This window comes from Ciconia boyciana, chromosome 14, assembly GCF_034638445.1.
Source record: "Ciconia boyciana chromosome 14, ASM3463844v1, whole genome shotgun sequence".
Taxonomy (NCBI): domain Eukaryota; kingdom Metazoa; phylum Chordata; class Aves; order Ciconiiformes; family Ciconiidae; genus Ciconia; species Ciconia boyciana.
Window position 1 is genome coordinate 1,482,112 of NC_132947.1, and position 18,948 is coordinate 1,501,059.

Sequence of the window (18,948 nt, forward strand, 5' to 3'; positions counted from 1 at the left end):
CTAATCCCCCCAGCGCAGTGCGTCTCCCGGTGAGCCCCCTGCGCCCTGCGTCCGGGCGCCATGCCGTGCGTCCTGGGAAACTGAGCACTGCAGGCTGGGGAGGGAAGGAGAAACCATTTTTCTCCCTCAAAAGCCATCCGAAATGACTCTGCATCTCGCACCAGAGCTGCTGCCTGCGCCACGTCTGCCGCTGCCACATGGTAAGAGCAGCTCCAGTGGCAGCAGACACGATAACTCATTTGTTTTCCTTTCAAGGAGAGAGGCCATGCGTTGGATTCACCGGGAAAGAGGGAAACAAAAGGAGGCTGGAGGCGAGCAGGAGGCAGGCAGGAATAAACGCGAGGCAGGAGATATATACATGGAAAACAGCCGGTGCATTGGAATAAATGAGGTACAGAGCTTGCAGGAAATAGTCCTGGAAGAAAGACTCGCCTGTATTTACAAACCAGGTCTGTCAGAACTGCGACAGAACCGCGGGGGAGTTGCAAAGGGAGCCTGCGAGGGCAGGGGAAGCGCAACACGTCGGAGAGCAGCGAGCTCCGCGTCCCTGCGCATGGGGGTGAGACGGAGCCTGGGGTTTTAATCTCAACCTCGGCTGTTGGCCTCGGGTCCAGATCCAAACTAGGCGTAGGTTCTGCTCCGACCTTGCTGCCACGCGAACGGTTTCCCTCCATAAGTCTACGTGTGCGTGCGTACACGTGGGATGTTACGTGTACGTATGTGACATAGGTACGTGTAGACGCGCATCTCGCCGTTCTCCCAGTCTCTGGCGGGGTGTCCGCAGCCGACCTCACGCGCTCTCGGCCGTGGTCACCAGAGCAGAGATGGAGCCGAAGCCCGGCTGCTTGCCACGTGTGCCACAGTCGGTCGCTCGGTGGGTCCCAGTAAGCGACGAGCAGCCTCGCCCTAGATGTTTGCTCATTAAATAATTTGGAAAGGTTAAGCTCGATAGCTACAGAAGGAAACGTGTAGGTAGCACCATGAGTAACCAGACTCTGCTTGAGAGATTGGACGCGCCGTGCCAGCGATTACCAGCACGATTTCCCATCGAGCGAGCGGGGAGGGCACTGGGAGGCTGGCGCTTGCTGCTCCCCAACCCCAGCCCCGAGGCGGGCGGCCTCGCTGCCGCCGGACTGACCCCTAGGTATTGACAGGAGGCGAAGGTTCGCGTTTATTTATTTATTTATTATTTTACTTCATTAATTAGTGCGTCATTAATTAGGCGCACCGCATGTCCTCAAAATTGGACTAAGTAGATAAAAAATGACGACGCTGAGGGGACTCCGAGGGCCGGGTGGCCGCAGCGCAGGGCTGCCCCGGCTCCCCCTTCCTCCCCCTTCCTTCCCCTCCTCCTCCTCCTCCTCCGGGGTTACGCGGGGAGAGGAGCCCAGCGCGACCCGCCGCCCGCCCCGGGCGCAGGGAGCACCGGCCCGCCGGGCTCCGCCGCCGGGCAGAGACCTCAAAACCCGGCTTGGTTTTGGGGTGCCGCGCCCCGGCGGAGGGGAGTTGCCATAGAAACGGGGGGAAACCCGGCGGGGGGGGGGGACCCGCGCCGCCGTCGCTTTAAGAGCGCAGAGGAGGGAGGCAAATCACGCAGCTGCGAGGCTCATCCCTCCCTCCAGCCCTCCCTCCAGCCCTCCGTCCCTCCGTCCCTCCATCCCTCCGCCGCCGCGCTCCCGGCCGCCCCGCCGCACCCATGGAGGCCGGCGCAGGTGATGGAGACGGGGGAGGGCGCGGGGTGGGTGGGTGGGGGCGCAGGGCACCGCCCCGCTCCGCGCCCCGCTCCGCCGCCGCTCACCGCCCGCTCTCTCCCTTCCCCGCCAGGTCGCTGAGCCCCCCCCGCCGGCGCTGCCGCCCCGGAGATCGGCCGGGCCCCGCGCAGGTGAGCGGGGCGCGGGGCGGGGGGCGGCGGGGCCCCGCCGTGACTCATCCCTTTCTGGCTGCGGATTCGGGGCGGGGGGGTGCCCGCAGCACGGGGCTGCCAGCGCCGCTCCGCATCGGGGGCGGGGGTGGGGGGGGTCCGCGGGGCAGGGGGTGCTTGGGGTGGGTCACGCATCGGGCCCGCAGCACACCCGCATCGCATGCACCGGACCGCCACGGCATGCACCGGACACACGTCACGCCCGCCAGACCCGCAACGCATGCACCGGACCTGCATTGCATGCACCAGACCCCCACGGCACGCACCAGCCCCGTGGCACATGCACCCGGACCCACATCATGCGCATCGGTCCTGCATCGCAAGCACCGGACCCACACTGCACGCGCTAGACCCACGCAGCATGCATCGGGCACACATCACGCTCGCCAGACCTGCAGCACACTCGCTGGACCCCCCCCGCATGCACCAGACACCCCCCGCATGCACCAGCCCCACATCTGCTCACACAGCATCCAGACGTGTCTCCTGGCACCATGGGGCGTTGCAGGAGCCGGAGCTTCTGTGCTACTGAGATTTTATTATTTAATGGCTTTAATGCTCCATCTCCGAAGGGCTACAGAAAATACATGAGCTGATTGATGAGCCGGGTGCTCTTTTTCTCTCCTCCCAGCAAGGTCAGTGCTGCCTGGTTGTGGCACAGAAACCCACTGCTGTGCGTTTGTTGTGCTTCTAAAATACCGGCGTTCCCACCCTCCCTAGGCAGTGGGTGCGTTGTGCCGTGCCCTTGTGCAAGAAGGTACAAATCCTGATTTCCAGGGCTGCAGAGCTCCCCGGTTGGGGGGTCAGGAGGGGGCCATGCCTGCGCTCGCACCTCGGCGGCATTGCAGCGGGCTGAGACAAGGAGATTTGGCATGTTGTTAAAGTAGGCCATTCCAGCGGTGCGGAGACCCAGGGCTAATCCTCCGTGACCACCGTCTTTCCCAGCCCTCGTTCAAGGTGGATGGTCGTTAGGGGAGACCTGCTTCCGCCGCGCCGAGGCTGCGCGGGGGGTGCGGAGGGGAGGAGTTGCGCTGGAAGCTGGATTTGTCTTCCATGTTTTTGCCTTCGTATCCAGGATGGGCTGTGCGGTGTGATCTCATGTGCATCCCCAACCTGCCAACCTTCCCAGCCTTGGGTAGGACCGTAGGGTCTGCATCCCGGGTATCCTGCTCCTACTCTCATGGCTATAGCTGCTGCTACAGCATTTGTCACGGAGCTCTTTTCCCCTTTCCCTTTTCCCTTTGCTTCCAGAGGCCCTAGCAGGCGACCAGCCTGTTCCCTCTTGGTCAGGCACCTTATTTTTAGCTAATGAGGGCCCGGAATTGCCACCTCCCCGTTTGGCGCTGCAGCCAGGTCAGCTGGAAAAGTGATGAGCTGCATAACCCAATCTTTTCGAATGGTCTCTATTTTCCTGTAATCTCTGGGTGTCAACTCAGCATTTTATAACAAACAAGAGAATAAAAGGAGATGCTCCTGTCTTTCGTTACGTGATACAACAACTCTTAGCAAAATTGATTTTTCTGGTGGTGTTGCATAAACATCCTGTGCGTTTTGTCCCTGCTCTTGCCCCGAGCGCTGTGCTCTGGCGTGAACTGAAGCATCTCCCTCTGTCCAGGACCCAGGTGAAGCTCTGCCTGCTTTGGGATGCACCCGTCTCTGCTGGAGCAGGGAGCAGAGTTTCCCAGCCCCTGGAGATATTGCCACTCCCTTGGAAATTCCCGAGCAGGAGCAAAGCAGCCCTTGTCTCCCAAAATATCCCCCATGGCAGAAGGAGGAGCGCAGACGTGGTCACCGCTGTGCACCAGGCAGACGGTTTTTGCCTCTAGCAGCTCAGATGTGTCCGTGGTGCCCACGGCGCTGACCCCTTCCTTCGCCGGACTTCTGCCAGCCGCCGGATCCCGCTCCTTCCCACCACCACCCAACTACATCCCAGTCCCTTTTCAAAGACAAACTGATCCTGGCATTGCCGCTGTTTCGGGGACAGAGCGCTCCGTCCCAAATCAGGTTGCTGGTTGTTTGCCATGTTCAGCGCTTTGCTTATTTTTTAGTGTGAAGGAAAAGCAGAGCCTGTGTCAGAAAGGCAGGGAGATCTCCTCGGGAGCCCTTTTTGTTCCCCGGAAAAACGAAGCTGTGATTTCCCTCCCTCTGTTGCTCTCTGCTTTTAATCTTGTTAGTACTGGAAGGCTGAAAATCTCCTGGCCGCCCCCCGCCCGGTGGGGAGGGACCCGCAGGGGAGGCACGGTTCTTCTCCTGAGGTTTCTGCAGAATGGGTAAAGCTGTTCTTAGACACTTGGGCTTGGTGCCACCATTGCAAAATGCTCCTAACGCAGGATGCGTCAAGGAAAACAAGGGAATCCGGCAGCAGGCAGGGTGATGGAAACCCCGACAAAAGAAGCAGTGAGCGAGAAATCCGGGGAAATGCAGTGGCTGCTGGGCCCCGGCGGCTGTGTGCCGAGGGCTGGGGCTGGGGCTGCCAAACGAGCCCGCCTGCTCTTGCACCTTCTCTGCGTGTTCCCTGCGGGGACGGGACGAGCTGGTGGGGCAGCTCAGGCCAGCGCAGCAGCCGGTTCCTTCTGAACCCTGCAGAAGTCGAGCGAAGTGAGACGCCTTGGAAGCGCGCGGGAGCGAACTCAAGAGCCTGCAGTCGTGAAACCCCTGGAGGAACAAGCTGAGGAATCATCAGAGGCTTCACCGAGCCGATGGCGAGGGTCTCTCCAGGGGTCCCGTTTCCCATGCAGGAAGCTTCTAGGACGAGCGATATCTGCCCAGCCCCGTCTGTCCATTGCTGGCACGGTTGGGGGACCCAGCGTGGAGTGGGGAAGCGTCGGCATTCAAGCCAAAGAGGCATCTCTGTGGGGCAGCAATTCCAAAATGATGGCTGAGCCGCAATTCTTGGGGCAATCCTCCCCTGGGGCACCGGGCTGAGCCTCGGGGTGCTCTGCTGGTGCTCTGTCACCGCTCTGCCACTGCTCTGCCACCCGTCTGGCTTGGCATCGCTGTCACGGTGTGATCTGTGGGGCGGCGGTGCCCCAGATCCCCTCTGTGGCCAGCGGGAGCTGGGGACCCACTGGGGGATACAGCTCGGGAGCACCTGGAGCCCCACGCTATCACCCACCCTGGGTGGTGGCAGTGTGGGGGGCTCTCGGCCCCAGGGACAGGCCGAGGCGCTAGCAGGGAGCCGGCTGAGTGACCCGTGCTGGCGTGGATGGGGGTGCCGGTGCAGGACGCCGGTGCCGGTGCAGGCGTGGGGAGCAGCGACCGCCTGAGCCCTGTCTGGGGCTGAGCCCTGCCTGGGGCCGAGTGCTGCTGACCGCAGCAGCCACCGAAAGTGCTCAGAGGGGTTACAGCAAAACGTGCTGGTGAGGGGGGGTCTGTAGGCCTGGGGGCCAGAGGCTCTTGTGCCCAGCTGTGCTCCATCCCACCCTGCGTGGGGTATCAGCTTTTCGTGCTTTAACTGTGGCTGTTTCCTTATCAAGGGCTGTTGCTTTCATTTAGCGTGAATTCCCCAGGCTCATTCTGTTGCACAGAATAAGCGCTATTTTGTGCTGTTGTTTTTCAAAAGAGCTGCCTTTCTGTTCCACTATGAGCTGGGAGGTTCGCAGGGAGTTTTGCTGTCGGTGGCTCCAGGAGAGAGCGTTAGACCTTGCAATGGGCAGCGTTCATCCTGCCCGTCCCCCAAGCTGCGTTTTGGGGTGATTTGCAAGATGCTGAAGCACATATAGGTGGTTTGCAGCACGATCTCTGGATCTGGTGTAAGTTGGACCGTCAGACCCTGGCCCATACTGGCATCCCAGGGGAGTGAGGGAGGCCACAGAGGTGCTGTGCAGAGCAGGGTCCCGCTGGTCCCCCGCAGGGGACGAGCCAGCACTCCCCAAATCGCACTAACCTCGCTCCCAGTGCCTGTGCAGTCGCACTGGCAGTGGCTGTTAAAATCTCTGTATAATTGCAAGCCTGGGCTGTGCTACGGAGCCGGGGCTGTGCCTCTCGGTGGGGTAATGGTGCAGAGATGAGCTCTTTGGCTGCGGGGATCAGCGTTTGCAGTTTGTGTCACTGGGCTCAGTGCCTGTTTCTGATGCCGGGTTATTGCTGCTCAGGGTCTCTCTAGAGCCCATGCCGCGGACATGTCCCCTCTCTTGGGGCTCAAGCTGTTTTCGTCAGCTCTGTAAGGATCAGCTCCGTAAGGATCCAACTTTCATCCTCCGTAAGGAAGGGATTCTCCCATGTTTCTTCTCTGTCCCGCAAGACGTTCCCCATATTCCTCGTTCTACAAAGATGAAAATAAGGTGGAGGAGATCCCTTCCCCACACCGCCTCTCAGCTGGCACGTGAAACCTGGCTTTATCTCATCCGCCCTTTGCATGACTTGGGGGTTTGCAGACTGGGAGTCGCTGGCAGTGGCACGTTGTCCTCCAGGCCTGCAGGTTTCTTCTCCTGCTGCCGAGGCTCCCGATGTTCGTTTTTGGGGTTTTGTCCCCGTGCTGAGTGGGAGCTGCCTTCCCCGTGCGAGGCCGGCCATGGGCAGCTCTGCTGGCCCTGTTGTCCCCGATGCTTCTGACACGGAGCAATGAGCCTGCCCGCCCTCTGCCCCGGCTTGGGTTGCTTTCCACCCCCATGTTTTTATGGGATTTCTTCTTTCCTGCTTGCTCTTGCAGCTTCGCTCTGACTCCTGCCCCAAGCCCCATCTTTTAGATGGTTTTTATATTTTAGTGACCTGCTCTTGGTTACTCCCCTGTGTTTCCTGGCCCTCACGGCTGCTGTCATCTTCCTCTCTGGAGAGCTCGCAGTGTGCCTGGGGAGGCGGTTGTTCATCTTTGAACGCTTTTCATTTCCTCTCCGTGTGTTTTTCCTAATGCCTAATCAATAAGCAGCCGCGGCAGCGAGCCGGAGCCACCAGAAGTGCCAGGCATTGCAGGGAGGTGGGAGCCGGGCTGACACGGGTCCCACGGGGGGGCAGGGGCATTCCCTCTGCGGGAGCAGACCCCTCTGCAAATCACTGGAAAACCAGAGGCTTTCACTGCTTCTCCCTTTCTTGCCTCTCAAATGTGATAAGATAATCTTGGCTTTCCTCTTGCTTTCATGGCGAGGCTCCCTTTGCACTATAGCTGCTCACATCCTGGTCCATGCGATAGGGGTAATTCTGAGTGCAAATAAGCGGTTCCCTCTGCCTTTAGATGCAAAGTAGCCACGTACCAGGTGGGAAGGTGTGTTTTCAGCTTTGGTGCTAAGTCCGCCCAACCTGCCTGTCCTTGGCAGCCCGTGAGCACGGTGAGGCTTTTGGGGAGGCTGAAATGGCTCATTGATTCTTTGGGGATAAAGGCAGCGACAATTTATTACCAGTGACTAAATTCAAGCCTGCTTGTTCAAGCCGCCCTGGGGCAGCCTGGTGAGGCATCCCCGGCCGGGAGGGGATGCACAGCCCATCGTGATCGTGAGACAGGGACCTGGGCAGGGCGCAGGATGGTGTCCCCCCTCCACGGGATTTCGGTCCCCGCTGGCAGACCTCGGCCGGGCTCCCTGTGGCAGCGGCCCGGGGACGCTCGGAGTTTCTCACCCCCTAAACCTGCCGGCACCCTGAGAGGCATCGAGCCTCGGCGTGGGCGCCAGGCGAGTCTGCAGCAGTGGGAGGAGGAGGAACTGAGCTCGCCAGGCGCGAGGCTGAATCCAGGCTTCCTCACAGAGCCGTTCCTGGCTGCGGATGCTGGGGTGCAGCGTGGGGTGCTTGCAGGAGCCCCCAGCACGGTGCCAGCCCGTGTGCCGGACACACGCGTGCCGTCTGTGGTGCTGGCACTTGCCTGGTGCTGCATTAACCCCCCAGCGCTGCCGGGGAGAGCAGAGGGACACCCGAGCAGGGCTGCTTTGCATGTGGGTAACTGCTGTGAACAGGGGAGAGCAGGAGGCAGCGGCGATGCCGGGTACCGCTGGGCTTCCGCAGGCCGGGACGTGGGGCTGCGAAAGGGCGAGGAGTTAATCCCCGTGGCTGCAAATCTCCCTAAAGCCTTGCCTGAGAGCTGCTCGGGGAGCACCCTGCGGCACGAAAAGTGAGGGATGGGCTGGCCCCACTGCCCAGCTCTGCAGGGCCCCACAGCCGGAGCCTGGGCTGTGCCGCAGCCCCGCATGGCGCTGCTGGAGGATGCTCCCACCGGCGCTGGGGCCGCGCTCGGCTCTTGCGCTGGATGCTGATTCACGCTGCTGCATTAGCAAAGCCCGCAGCCGCCGCGCACGCTGTCGACTCAGGCGCAGTTATCCGGCAGGGCAGGGTGCCGCCTCCCCCTGCCCAAGTCCTCCCCTGGCAAATCCATCCCGGGGGGAGCAGCAGGATCCCCAGATCCCGGTCACTGCGTCCCGGGGATGCTGGCACCCCGCCGGCATGGGGCACTGGGCCTGCCGGGGCTCGGGGCTCACCGCGGCTGCCCGTTGCCGTCTTCTCTCCTCCAGCTCTCTGGGCTCTGCGGTGCCCTGCTTTGGGGATCAGGGAGAGGCGAATCCTGGGCAGAGGAGAGGCCTGGGCTGGCCGTTGCGGGCTTTGAGCATCAGGCAGGAGATAGCTCGGAAAAAAACCAGCCCTTGGATGGCAAATGCAAAAGGCTGCATCAGGGTGAGCTGGCCGGGCTCCCTCCTCCTCTCCTGCCTCCCCCTCTTGTCCCGCTCCTCGTGCTCCCCTGGATTGGGGCCGAGCAGCGCTTGGCGTTTCCAATCGCCCGTCCATTATCAGCTGGCCGGTCCCATCGCTCGCGTTGCTCTGGGCTGGAGCTGCCAAAATCTGTGACAAATACCAGCATCGTGAATGGGCTTGGGGGTGGGGGGGGGCCCACACGGTGCCCCCGGCCCGGCCGTCCCCAGCAGCCCATGAGCGCAGTGGGGCATCGCAGCGGTGCCGTGGGATGCTGGGTGGGATGGACGTGCTGAGCGGATGCTTTCGGTAGCTCCCCTCCGCTGCAGCAGTTCACAACCCTGCGTGCGTCCGAGGTGCTGCCTCCTCGAGCAGCTCCCGCCGGTTGCTACGAGCCTCTGGATCTGGCCTATTTATTTACAGAAAACGGGCTCTGTGTTTCCCGAGGGATTAGCTGCCGCTGCCGCATCATGCAGGGATCTGTGCTTCCCTACCTGATTTCACTGGTGAACGGGTGATTCTCACTTAATTAAGGAAAAGCAGGTCCTCAGCCCGCTGTGGGGACAGCCGCCTGCCCGGGTGCAAACTCGGTGAGGTCCAGGGCTGGGTGTCAGAGCCCTTGTCCCATCCCTGCCCCGAGTAATGCCACCACTGCAGGCACCCTGCATTCCTGCGGCAGAGCTCCCTTCCCCAGCAGCGACGGGGACCTGGGAAACCTTGTCCCCTGTCTGCAGACTGGTGGGGAAGGGGCTTTAGACCACGGGCAGGTACCTGCTGTGCTTCTGTTGTGCCTTATAAATTAAGAAAGCCCTCACCCTGTGCCCGCAGCATGCCCTGCTGGGGCAGGACCCTGGGCACGCAGCATCCTGGCATTCCTGGGCCGGGGGAGGCAGGCCGGGAGCACAGCCCAGATGTGCAGGGTGTGCAGTCCACATCTGTCCCCTTACAGGTGGCCCCGGGGTCTAAACTGATGCCCTGGTGCAGGGGCTCACCCCTGTGCCGGTGCTTTGCATGGTTCCCGTCCCCCTGGGGCCGTTTCCCTGCCTTCACCTCCTCTCTCTGTTGCATTTAACCCGCAGTTCCCCTGCGCCCAGGACCCACGGCACCGCGGCAATGTCTCTGCCGGGGAGCAGACGCTCGTCCACCGGATCACGAAGGTGAATATGCTTCGGCCTCTGGCCCCTGAGCCTGGGCACCGGTGCCTGCCCGGCGCTTCTCCCGGCCGGCAGCAGCGAGGAAACGATCCCCACCTACACCATGAGCTGCCACTTGGCAGCACGAACGCCCAGCCCGGCTTTTGGGGGATGCATGTCGCTGCCCGCCGCACAGCACTTCCCCGTCTGTGCATGCAGCCCCCCGAGCGCTGCACCCCCCGTCCCTCTCTGTCCGTCTCTGCCACAGCCGGGACCAACCCGTCTGTCTGTCCAGGCAAAGGCAGGCGGTGGGGAAGGGCCCCGGTCCCGGGCAGTGGCACAGGGGTGCTGGGGCTGGGGCGGCGAAGCTGGGAGGTGCGTTAGCCCTTGAAAAGCCTCTCCTTGAGCTGCAGTGATAAAGAGCAAGAGGGGAAGAAAGAGAAAAAAAAGCATTTATTCCCCTCCAAATGTCTCCATGACCTGGGCTGCCGTTATTTAGGAGCTGGCTGCCACCGGCGGCGTGGACAGAGAGAAAAGGCAGTTCTGCCCTGGTGTAGGTGCTGACCTGGCAGCGGGGTGGCTCGAGCTCTGCCAGGGCCACGGTCCCAGGAGGGTCCCAAGGGGCTCCTGGTGCTCGGGGTGCAGGGATGCTGTGCCGGCATCCGGGGGGATACCACGCTGAGGGTGGGGGGGGAAGCGGGCGGGCAGCCCCCCCGAGCCCTGCCTTTGCACCCGTCGCCGTGTCCGTGCCATTTTGATCCCTGCTGTTTGTTTTGTCCTTTTGTCTTGTGTGTTCTCGGTGTGGTGGTTGGCAGTCGCGGGGTTTATGGACGGAGTGGCTTTGCCTCCTTCTTTAAGTCTTCAGCGCCCTCAGCCACTCGGCCTGAGACACAGCCTCTTCTCCCTGCCTCCAGGCGCCCCTCGCCCCCCGGGAGGGACACCTACGGCACCTCCTCGCTGAGCAGCAGCAGCAATTCTGGCTCCTGCAAGGGCAGCGACAGCAGCCCCACCCCAAGGTAACCCATCACCCGTGGCCCCAGGGCGGCTGCCGGGTGCCCCCGGGCAGGGGGGAGCAGCACCCATGCTGCCGGTGCCGGTGCCCGGCGGGGACAGGAGCGCAGGGGCTGGCGGAGTGAGGCTGTGCGTTCGGCATCTCGGGGAGCCGGAGCCGGCGGAGCCGCTGGTGTGTCTTGCAAAGACCCCCACCATCTTCCTCCAAACCTCTCCGCCGCCATTGTCGTGTCTTCTCCCTCCCCGTCCCCCCACCTGCCAGCCTGGTGCCCCGTCCCCTTCCCTCCCGTCCCGCCGTGGCTGTGGCTTGCACGCTGCACGCGTCCCTCCCTCTGCTCCTGCACCCTGAGGAGCACCGGGGTCCTTCGGGACCAAGGGCACGGTGGACAAGAGCTTCATTTCCATCCCCTCACGCTGCCCAGCAGAGGTCTGGCGAGAGCGGGTGGCAACCTGGCTTCTCGGTGGGGAGCTCCCAGTGCGCTCGGGGCATAAACCCAGCTGGGCACCGAGCTGCGGGACGAGCACCGGCCCCAGCCCCATGGGCACAGCAGCCTGCGCTGGCATTTCGGGCCATCCAGGCTGGCCTCCTCCTGCCTGTCTCCAGTCACCTCCCAGCTCCTAGAGGTGGCATCAAATCTGGGAGGATATGAGGGGCCTGAGCATAACCTGTGAACAGAGCCCGTGCACGCCGCAGCAGGGAGCGGTGGCCGTCCTGCTGCCGCGGGGCGTTGCGAGGCCACGGTCCTGCCTGGCTGCTCCTAACGCGATGCTTATGTCTCTGGCTGGAGGCTGCTGGTGCTGCTGGGCTGCTGCCGCCATGCATGGCACAGAGAGTACCCACCACCCTGCTGTGATGCACAGGGATTGCGGTCCAACCCTGCTGCGATGCAGGAGCGTCTCGTGCTGTGCGCAGCTCTCTGCGTGCCTCCCGGCCCAGACATGCGGCCCCGTCCCCTGTCCCTGGTCAGCCCCTGCTCTCCGCGCTGCCCTGGGCTTTAGGCCAGAGATGTCACCTCATCCGCCCCGGTGGCGGCACGAGGAGGGTCCAGACCTGCTGCTGTCCCAGCCTGGAGCAGATGCGGGATGCCCCAGCTTGCTCTCCATGGGCAGGACGGCCGCCAGCTCCAGCCTGATCCCTCTCATTACACATCTTCTGTCTCCATCTCTGACGGGGCTGATCCCACCCTGGGGTCTCCATCCGTGTCTGCCATTCCCCGGAAAGCTCGCTCTGGGCATGCAGAGACCTCGGTGCCCGCCTGCTCCCAGCTCTGCTTGTGCACCCGCTGCCCCGGCGAAGCCTGCAGCTCTGCAGCGGGCTCAGCGGCCGCGAGCAGCACCGGCGGGTTCAGGAGCTGCACCCACCCTCTTGCCAGTGGCACGGCACCCTGAGACACCCGCTCTGCCCCTCCCGCCTGCGGGGCTCCTTTGGGGTGTGCTACGGGTCTGCACACCCTGCGCCCTGAGAGGAGGCATCTCCCTTGGGGTCCCTCTGCCGAGCCCATGCCAGTGCCAGCACCGGCGGGTGGGTGACGGCTGTGTCCCCGCAGGCGCTCGGCCAAGTACAACCTCTGCAGTGACAATCATGGGATAAAGCCGCCGACGCCGGAGCAGTACCTGACGCCCCTGCAGCAGAAGGAGGTCTGCATCAGGCACCTGAAAGCTCGCCTGAAGGACACGCAGGAACGGCTGCAGGACAGGTGAGCACGGGGGCAGCGGGCGCAGACCCCCCCCAGCACGGGAGCTGCCGGGAAGGGTCCTGGCACCAGCCATCACCACCCGTGGTGGCAGATCCTGCATGGGACTGGTCCTTCTGGGTGCTCTTGGTTCCCAGCGCCGCGTCTTGCCCTTGGGCTCGTGCCCAGGCACTGGATTCACGGCTTTGCAGCAGCGTTGCAGGCGCACGGGCATCTGGCATTGCTGCCCATCTAACCGGGGAGCCGCGGATTCGGGGGCTGCAGAGCCTGTACGTCCCACCTGCGGTGGCTGCGCTCTCCCCTCTGCCCCCGGTTAAGCCTCTGCCACGCTTTTTTCTGAATTTCAGCGTCAGAGGGTGGCTAATCCCCATCTGCTCCTCTCGGGCTTAGGCACGTCCTCGCCGGCGTGCCAGCTGCCACGCGCCCGCCCGGGGCACCTGCCCGTCCCCACGCAGCCCCGGGCTCTGCATCCCCTCCAGGAAGGGGCTGAGCATCCCTCCCGAGTGTCCCCGAGCATCGCTCCTGAGGGCTCCCGAGCCCCTGGAGCCATCCCTGGGTCCCAGCCATGGGTGTTACTGGGTGAGCTGGCTCCAACTCGGTGCCGGGCACGCGAGGACGGAGCTGGCCCCGCAGCCCCCTCAGCGCCGCGGCGGTGCCCTCCCCGTCACTCGCAGGGATGCTGAGATCGAGGACTTGAAGACGCAGCTGTCGCGGATGCAGGAGGACTGGATCGAGGAGGAGTGCCACCGCGTGGAAGCCCAGCTGGCGCTGAAGGAGGCTCGCAAAGAGATCAAGCAGCTGAAGCAGGTCATCGACACGGTGAAGAACAACCTGCTGGAGAAGGACAAGGGGCTCCAGAAGTATTTCGTGGACATCAACATCCAGAACAAGAAGCTGGAGACGCTGCTGCACAGCATGGAGGTGGCGCAGAACGGGGCGCTGAAGGAGGAGGGGGCTGGCGAGTCGGCCGGGGGGTCCCCGGCCCGTTCCCTCACCCGCAGCTCCACCTACACCAAGCTGAGCGACCAGGGAGCCGGGGACCGCAATGTGGGGGGCTCACAGACCATCTCGCTGGACGAGGGGGCTGACAGTGGCTTCGTGGGGGCGGAGGAGGCGCCCGGCCATACGGACCCACTGGAGGGGGGAGGCGAGCCCGGCGCCCGCCTGCCCCCCAGCTCCACCTACGAGAAGCTGCTGGGGCTGCGGGGCAGCGTGGAGGCCGGGGTGCAGGCCAGCTGCATGCAGGAGCGGGCCATCCAGACGGACTTCGTGCCCTGCCAGCCCGACCTGGACACCATCCTGGAGAAGGTGATGAAGTCCCAGGCTTGCAGCTTAGGCAGCCCCACCTCGGCCTGGGTCTCCGAAATGGAAGATGTGGTGCCTGGCCCCGAGCTCTCCAACCCTGCCGGGGCCATGGACCTGCCGGTGGCCGAGCCTGACGCCGCGACAGCGGGTGCCGGGGCCGAGGGGGGTGTCCCCTGCAACCCGGCGGTGCGGCAGCCCCCCAGCGCCAGCCCCTCTGTGGCCATTGCCTGCGTGGCGGAGGAGGAGACGACGGAGACGACCGGTTGCGAGGCCGTCCCCTCCAAGAGCTACTGGAGCCGCCACTTCATCGTGGATCTGCTGGCGGTGGTGGTGCCGGCGGTGCCCACGGTGGCCTGGCTGTGCCGCTCGCAGCGCCGGCAGGGCCAGCCCATCTACAACATCAGCTCGCTGCTGCGGGGCTGCTGCACGGTGGCCCTGCACTCCATCCGCAGGATGGGCTGTCGCCCCGTTGCCAGCCCCAGGGGCAGCACCCAGCCCTGACCCCCCGCCACCGCCTCCCGCCCGCCCCACGGACCCGACCGCTGATTGTAAAGCCCTGGCGTGTCCCCGCTCTCCCGGGGTCCTTCGTCGGCTCCGGCTCATTATGCATCCCCGGGGGGGTGGGAAGGGGCAAGGGGGGGGTCCGTGGGTGCGTGGGGACGTGGTGTCCCCCCCCAGCTCCTTTATCCTGGAGGAGGGAGAGGACTGTCGCTGGAAGAGAGGTGCCAAGCGGCGACGCGAGACGTGGCACCGAGCATCGCGCTGTGACCCCCTGCCTGATGGACGCCCCTGCCCGGCTGCTGCCACGGTGCCTCTGGCTGCGGGGAGGGCTGCACCCCACGGGGTGGGCTCTCCCTTCATTGCACTTCGTTTCGGTTGTCCTTGCCCTGCCCCGCAGCCAGCCCTGCCACGGGCGAGGAGCTGCCCGGCAGCGGGGAGAGCTGGGGGACCACAGCGGGACCCCCCGGCTGCGTTTCTTGCTCCAGGTGCAGGTTGCACCATGACAGCAAAGTCTGGCTGCGAGCGGGAGGACAGTGGGAACCTGCCTGGACACAGGGACCGGCTCTGGACCAGTTTGGGAGGCTGTGGGAGCCCGCGGGGTACCTTCGCCCAGGCCTGCTGGCCCGCTTTGGTGTCTGTCCTCCTCCCTCCGGCGGGACGGTGCCCTGGCCAGCGCTTGCTCGGCCCCTCTTCAAGCTGCCCATCACCGGGAGATGTCTCCCCGCACCGGGATGGAACCGGGCTGTGGCTCCCTTGCCGCCGAGCGAGGCCGAGCGGCCCAGGGGAAGCCTCGGTCCCTCCCTCCCTTTGCTTTGCACTATATTCACTTTTTTTTTTGGAACGGACTGAAGCCCTGTTGTTGGAGGGGCCAAGGCAGCGGCGAGCAGGGGGGGGAAACCTCCAGCCCCGGTTCTGGCCACCGCGGAGCAGGACTGGGGGCTCTCTCAGTTTTGGCAGCGGTGACGCCGGTGATCCTGCCCTGTGCTGGAGCTCGGGGATGCCTTTGCCAGGAGGCAACGAGGGGTGCGGGCAGAGCCATGCGGGCAGAGCCACGCAGGCAGAGCCACGCAGGCAGAGCCGAGCGCCTTTGCCTGCCCCGGCCCAGCCGAGTCCCCGCTTTGCTGGTGGCCTCTGGAAAAAAAGAAATGCCTTTTTTTTTGAAAAGCAAAGACAGCAACGATTGCTCAGCAGGGGCTGGCGAGGCACGAGACTTGGGGCTCCCCCGGGCACGCGGTACTCCCGCCCCACGAATGTCTGTGGCTTCTTCGTGGCTTGAACTAACGGTGTTCCCCCCCCCCCGCTCCACCACCCATGGGTGCTGCCGGCCGGGCGCCCTGGGAGCTGGCGATGCTCCACACGCCGGCATCCAGCGGTCCCCGCGCAGGCACACGCTGCGTCCCGCATCCCCTGTGCTTCCCCGCATCCCCCGTCCGGCGGCTGGGGCGCGGGGCAGCGGCTCTGCCCGCGCTGGGGGGCGGCGGAGGCAGCGGCAGCCGCTGGCACAGCACCGGGTGCCGGGTAAAGTATTGGGAGAAACGGTGGCAAGGCAGGCGGGGTGGCCGATGTAAGCGGAGCTAGGATACACACCTCTTGTGCAATGTATTTGTGGATCTGTGTACATGTCTGTTAGACTATCCAAAGCTTTGCCAAGAAATAAATGTACCGATTATATTTGAAAGACAAATCTATATAATATATTTTTTAAATACAGAACTGAAAAAGCTGTAACCCCCCTTTTCTTGTTTCCCCTGTCCTGTACTCGCTGTCTGTGGTGGATGTAATAAACGTCGCTGGGTCTGTGTCTGCTTTGGCTGGAGCCGGCCTTTGGCGTCTGCCCCGAGGGGGGCTGGCCCGAGCAGGGACATGGGGACGCCAGGACAGCGGGAGGGACGTGCCCCATCCTTGCTGATGAGCGGGCGGGGGGACGCGGGGGACATCACAGGCTGGCGGTCCCCCCGCGTCACCCTGCGGCCACCGGTCTCTGTAGGGATGGGGGGTTTTGTGCTCAAACTGCTTCTTTTGGGGATGCTGCGGGGGTACCTTCAGCGGCCCCTCCAAGCCTCCGGGAACGCACGCAGACTTGGCCTCCGGGGCTGCCCACGCCGGCGTCAGCCCCCCAGGGCGGCGGGACGGCAGCGATGGCGTCAGAGGTCGGGGACAGAGTGGTCCATGGCCGACTTCACCAGCCCTGCCGAGAGCCTGGGCACAGGGATGGGCGCTCAGCGGGGGGAGCCCGGGGGACCCCTCGGGGGGCACCGTGGGGCCATGGCGGGGTGGGGGTGGGCACCGCGGCCCCGCGGTCTCACCGTTTGACCATGTGCTCGTAGATGACGGTGGGGATGATGGTCAGCGTGACCACGTTCCCAGCTCCTGCCAGCACCTCCGTGAGCTGCTTATCCTGTGGGGGAGAGCAGGCGGGTCCCGTGGGGTGCCCGGCTCTGCCACCATCCCGCGGCAGCTCCTTGTGGCTCCGGCCAGACCCTGGGCACCCTCGGGCGCGTTTTGCGCCACCGGCTGTGCACAGCCCCTACCTTCATGCCGATGACGTTCTGGCCGTTCACCTCGCAGATGCAGTGGTGGGTGAGGAGGCCGTTGCGGGCGGCAGAGCTGTCCTTGGCCAGCGACACGATTTTCCCCTTCTTGACCACGATGCCGACGTGGCCGCTGCTGTCCTTGTGCACAGTGACGGTGCGCTGGAAAGGCCTGTGGGGAGAGCGCGGTCAGCGCCGGCACCGCTGCCGGCATCGCCTGCCCGCCCGTCCGCTCACCTGTCCCGCACCACCATGACGATTTTCTCCGGGGACGCCTTCTTCAGCGCCCGCTGCGCCTTGTCGCTGCTCCAGCCGGTGCAGTTCTTGCCGTCAATCTGCAGGATCTGGTCACCGAAGCGCAGCCCCACCAGCGCCGCTGGTGAGTTGGCCTTCACCAGCTGCACGAAGATGCCCTGGGGACATTGGGGGAGAGATGGCGTGGGGCCTAGGCAGCCGTCCCATGCCACGTACCACGCTGTACCGTGCCACGCTGTGCCATGCTGCACCCCGCTGTGCTGCACCATGGCACGCTTTGCCATTTAATGCCACGATGCACCGTGCCGTGTCATGCTGCGCTGTGCTGTCATGCTTGTGCCATGCTGCGCCGTGCCACGGTGCACCGTGCCATGCTGTGCCGTGCTGTGCCATGCCATGGTGCAGCATGCCGTGCTGTGCCGTGCCATGTGCACGGCCCCGTGCCAGCCCACTCCCCTCACCTGGTCGACATTTTTCAGCTGCAGCCCTGTCTTGCCCCGCTCGTCCTTGCAGAGGTGAATCTCCCGCACACCCGGCTTGATCTCTGCCCGGCGCAGCCCCGCGTTGTTCCCGCTCAGGGGGGCGACCATCAGGCCCGGGGGGGGCCCGGCGGGGGTCAACGCCTGCGATGGAGCCAGGTGTCAGTGGGGCCGGCGGGGGCACGGGGCCCTGCGCACATCAGCCTTTGGGGGGATGCTGCATCCCTTCCCTGGGCAGGATGCGGCCCCGGAGGGACCCTCCCTCAGCAGCGATGCCGTGGCACGGGGGGGGCCCTGCGCAGGGCAGGCTAGAGCCGCCGGCTCAGCCACCTACGGTGCTGCCTTCTGGGAGCAGGTTCTTCTGTATCTCTTCGCTGGAGAGAGCGAGCCCCATGTAGTTCTCCAGCTCGGCCAGGTTGGGGTACAGCGTGGGTGGTGCTGCGGAACACACGGAGGGCAGCCTCAGCTCGCGGGGTCCCCAACCCAGGGCCATTGCCGAGCCCCCCGAGAGCCCCCGGGACCATGGGCACAAAGGACATGGCAGGGGATGGGCCGGGGGAAAGAAACCACCAAATCCCATCCCTTACCCATGCACTGAGCTGTGGGAGGTTCTCAGCTGAGCCCCCCAGCACGGTGAGCATCGCTCCCCTGTCCCCAGACAGCCCCTCGACAGCCCCTGATCACAACCCATGTTACCACTGTCCGAGACGAGCTTCGGCTTCTCCGTGACCACCGTCGTGGCGGGGGTCCTCACCCCAGCAGCTGCCTGCGCCTGCCAAGAGACAGGGTTTGCTCGAGGCTGTGCCCCCCAGCCCTGGGGGTGGGATGCCACAGGGACCCATTAGGGTCTGCTGACCCTGACCTGCAGGATCTGGTGGCCCTTCATGTCCTCCAGGGAAGGGTAGAGCGTTGCCATCGCTGCTGCTGCTGCCGCGGCCGTGCCTGGGGACGGCGACAGGGCGGTTCAGGGACGGGGCGCCTCTCCCCGAGCATCCCTCCCAGCCCGTCTGCCTGGCTCCGTGTGCCGGAGACGAGCTGTCACCTGGGGCCTCCGGCGTGACTCAGGGCCGCGTCACTGGGGTCACCGCCTCCGCCACTTCCCGGCAGCTGGGACACGGGCGGCCGCGTGCCGGGCACGGGCACGCCGGGCATTGCTTGGCTGGCGGCAGGTCCCGCTCCCCGCACCCACCCGCCCGATGGGGCCATTCCAGCATCACCCAGACGTGGGAGCGGGATGTCCCATGGGAACAGCCCCTCCGACTGCTCCTCGCTGTCTTTAAACCCCCATCAGTCCCCTCCGTCCCCCAACGCACCCCGCACTGTGCCCATGGCGAAGCCGTGCCGCCCAGCCCTGCCCCGAGGTACTGCGTGCCCCGAAACACAGCACCCAAACCTCAGGGCGTAAGGACCAAATCCAGACCCAGCTCCGAGCCCCGTGGGATCGCGGCAGGTTCCCACATGCAGCCCGGGGACCCCTGCCCAGCAGCAGCATCCCTGGACAGGCGAGAC

General features: G+C 64.5%; 2 protein-coding genes across 8 annotated transcripts; one reads left to right on the forward strand and one right to left on the reverse strand.

Annotated features, from left to right (window-relative positions):
* The first annotated feature begins 1,613 nt into the window (after nucleotides 1-1,613).
* SNPH (syntaphilin) lies at nucleotides 1,614-15,954 on the forward strand. 4 transcript variants are annotated; one of them, XM_072879375.1, is made up of 7 exons: nucleotides 1,614-1,712; nucleotides 1,825-1,882; nucleotides 2,494-2,556; nucleotides 9,610-9,687; nucleotides 10,479-10,679; nucleotides 12,222-12,371; nucleotides 13,043-15,954. In XM_072879375.1, exons 4-7 carry the CDS (start codon nucleotides 9,644-9,646, stop codon nucleotides 14,172-14,174), a joined length of 1,527 nt encoding a protein of 508 aa, XP_072735476.1. In that variant the 5' UTR covers nucleotides 1,614-1,712; nucleotides 1,825-1,882; nucleotides 2,494-2,556; nucleotides 9,610-9,643; the 3' UTR covers nucleotides 14,175-15,954. The 4 variants fall into 4 exon arrangements, with proteins under 4 accessions (XP_072735476.1, XP_072735478.1, XP_072735475.1 ...); XM_072879377.1 differs by having other exon boundaries at nucleotides 10,578-10,679; XM_072879374.1 differs by lacking the exon at nucleotides 2,494-2,556.
* Nucleotides 15,889-18,676, reverse strand: SDCBP2 (syndecan binding protein 2). 4 transcript variants are annotated; one of them, XM_072879379.1, is made up of 9 exons: nucleotides 18,482-18,676; nucleotides 18,302-18,381; nucleotides 18,136-18,211; nucleotides 17,774-17,877; nucleotides 17,422-17,583; nucleotides 16,943-17,118; nucleotides 16,706-16,877; nucleotides 16,481-16,572; nucleotides 15,889-16,373 (listed from the first exon to the last, which is right to left on the reverse strand). In XM_072879379.1, exons 2-9 carry the CDS (start codon nucleotides 18,353-18,355, stop codon nucleotides 16,319-16,321), a joined length of 891 nt encoding a protein of 296 aa, XP_072735480.1. In that variant the 5' UTR covers nucleotides 18,356-18,381; nucleotides 18,482-18,676; the 3' UTR covers nucleotides 15,889-16,318. The 4 variants fall into 4 exon arrangements, 3 of the variants coding, with proteins under 3 accessions (XP_072735480.1, XP_072735481.1, XP_072735479.1); XM_072879380.1 differs by having other exon boundaries at nucleotides 17,774-17,905; nucleotides 18,149-18,211; nucleotides 18,302-18,676; XM_072879378.1 differs by having other exon boundaries at nucleotides 18,302-18,676.
* Nucleotides 18,677-18,948: the final 272 nt, after the last annotated feature.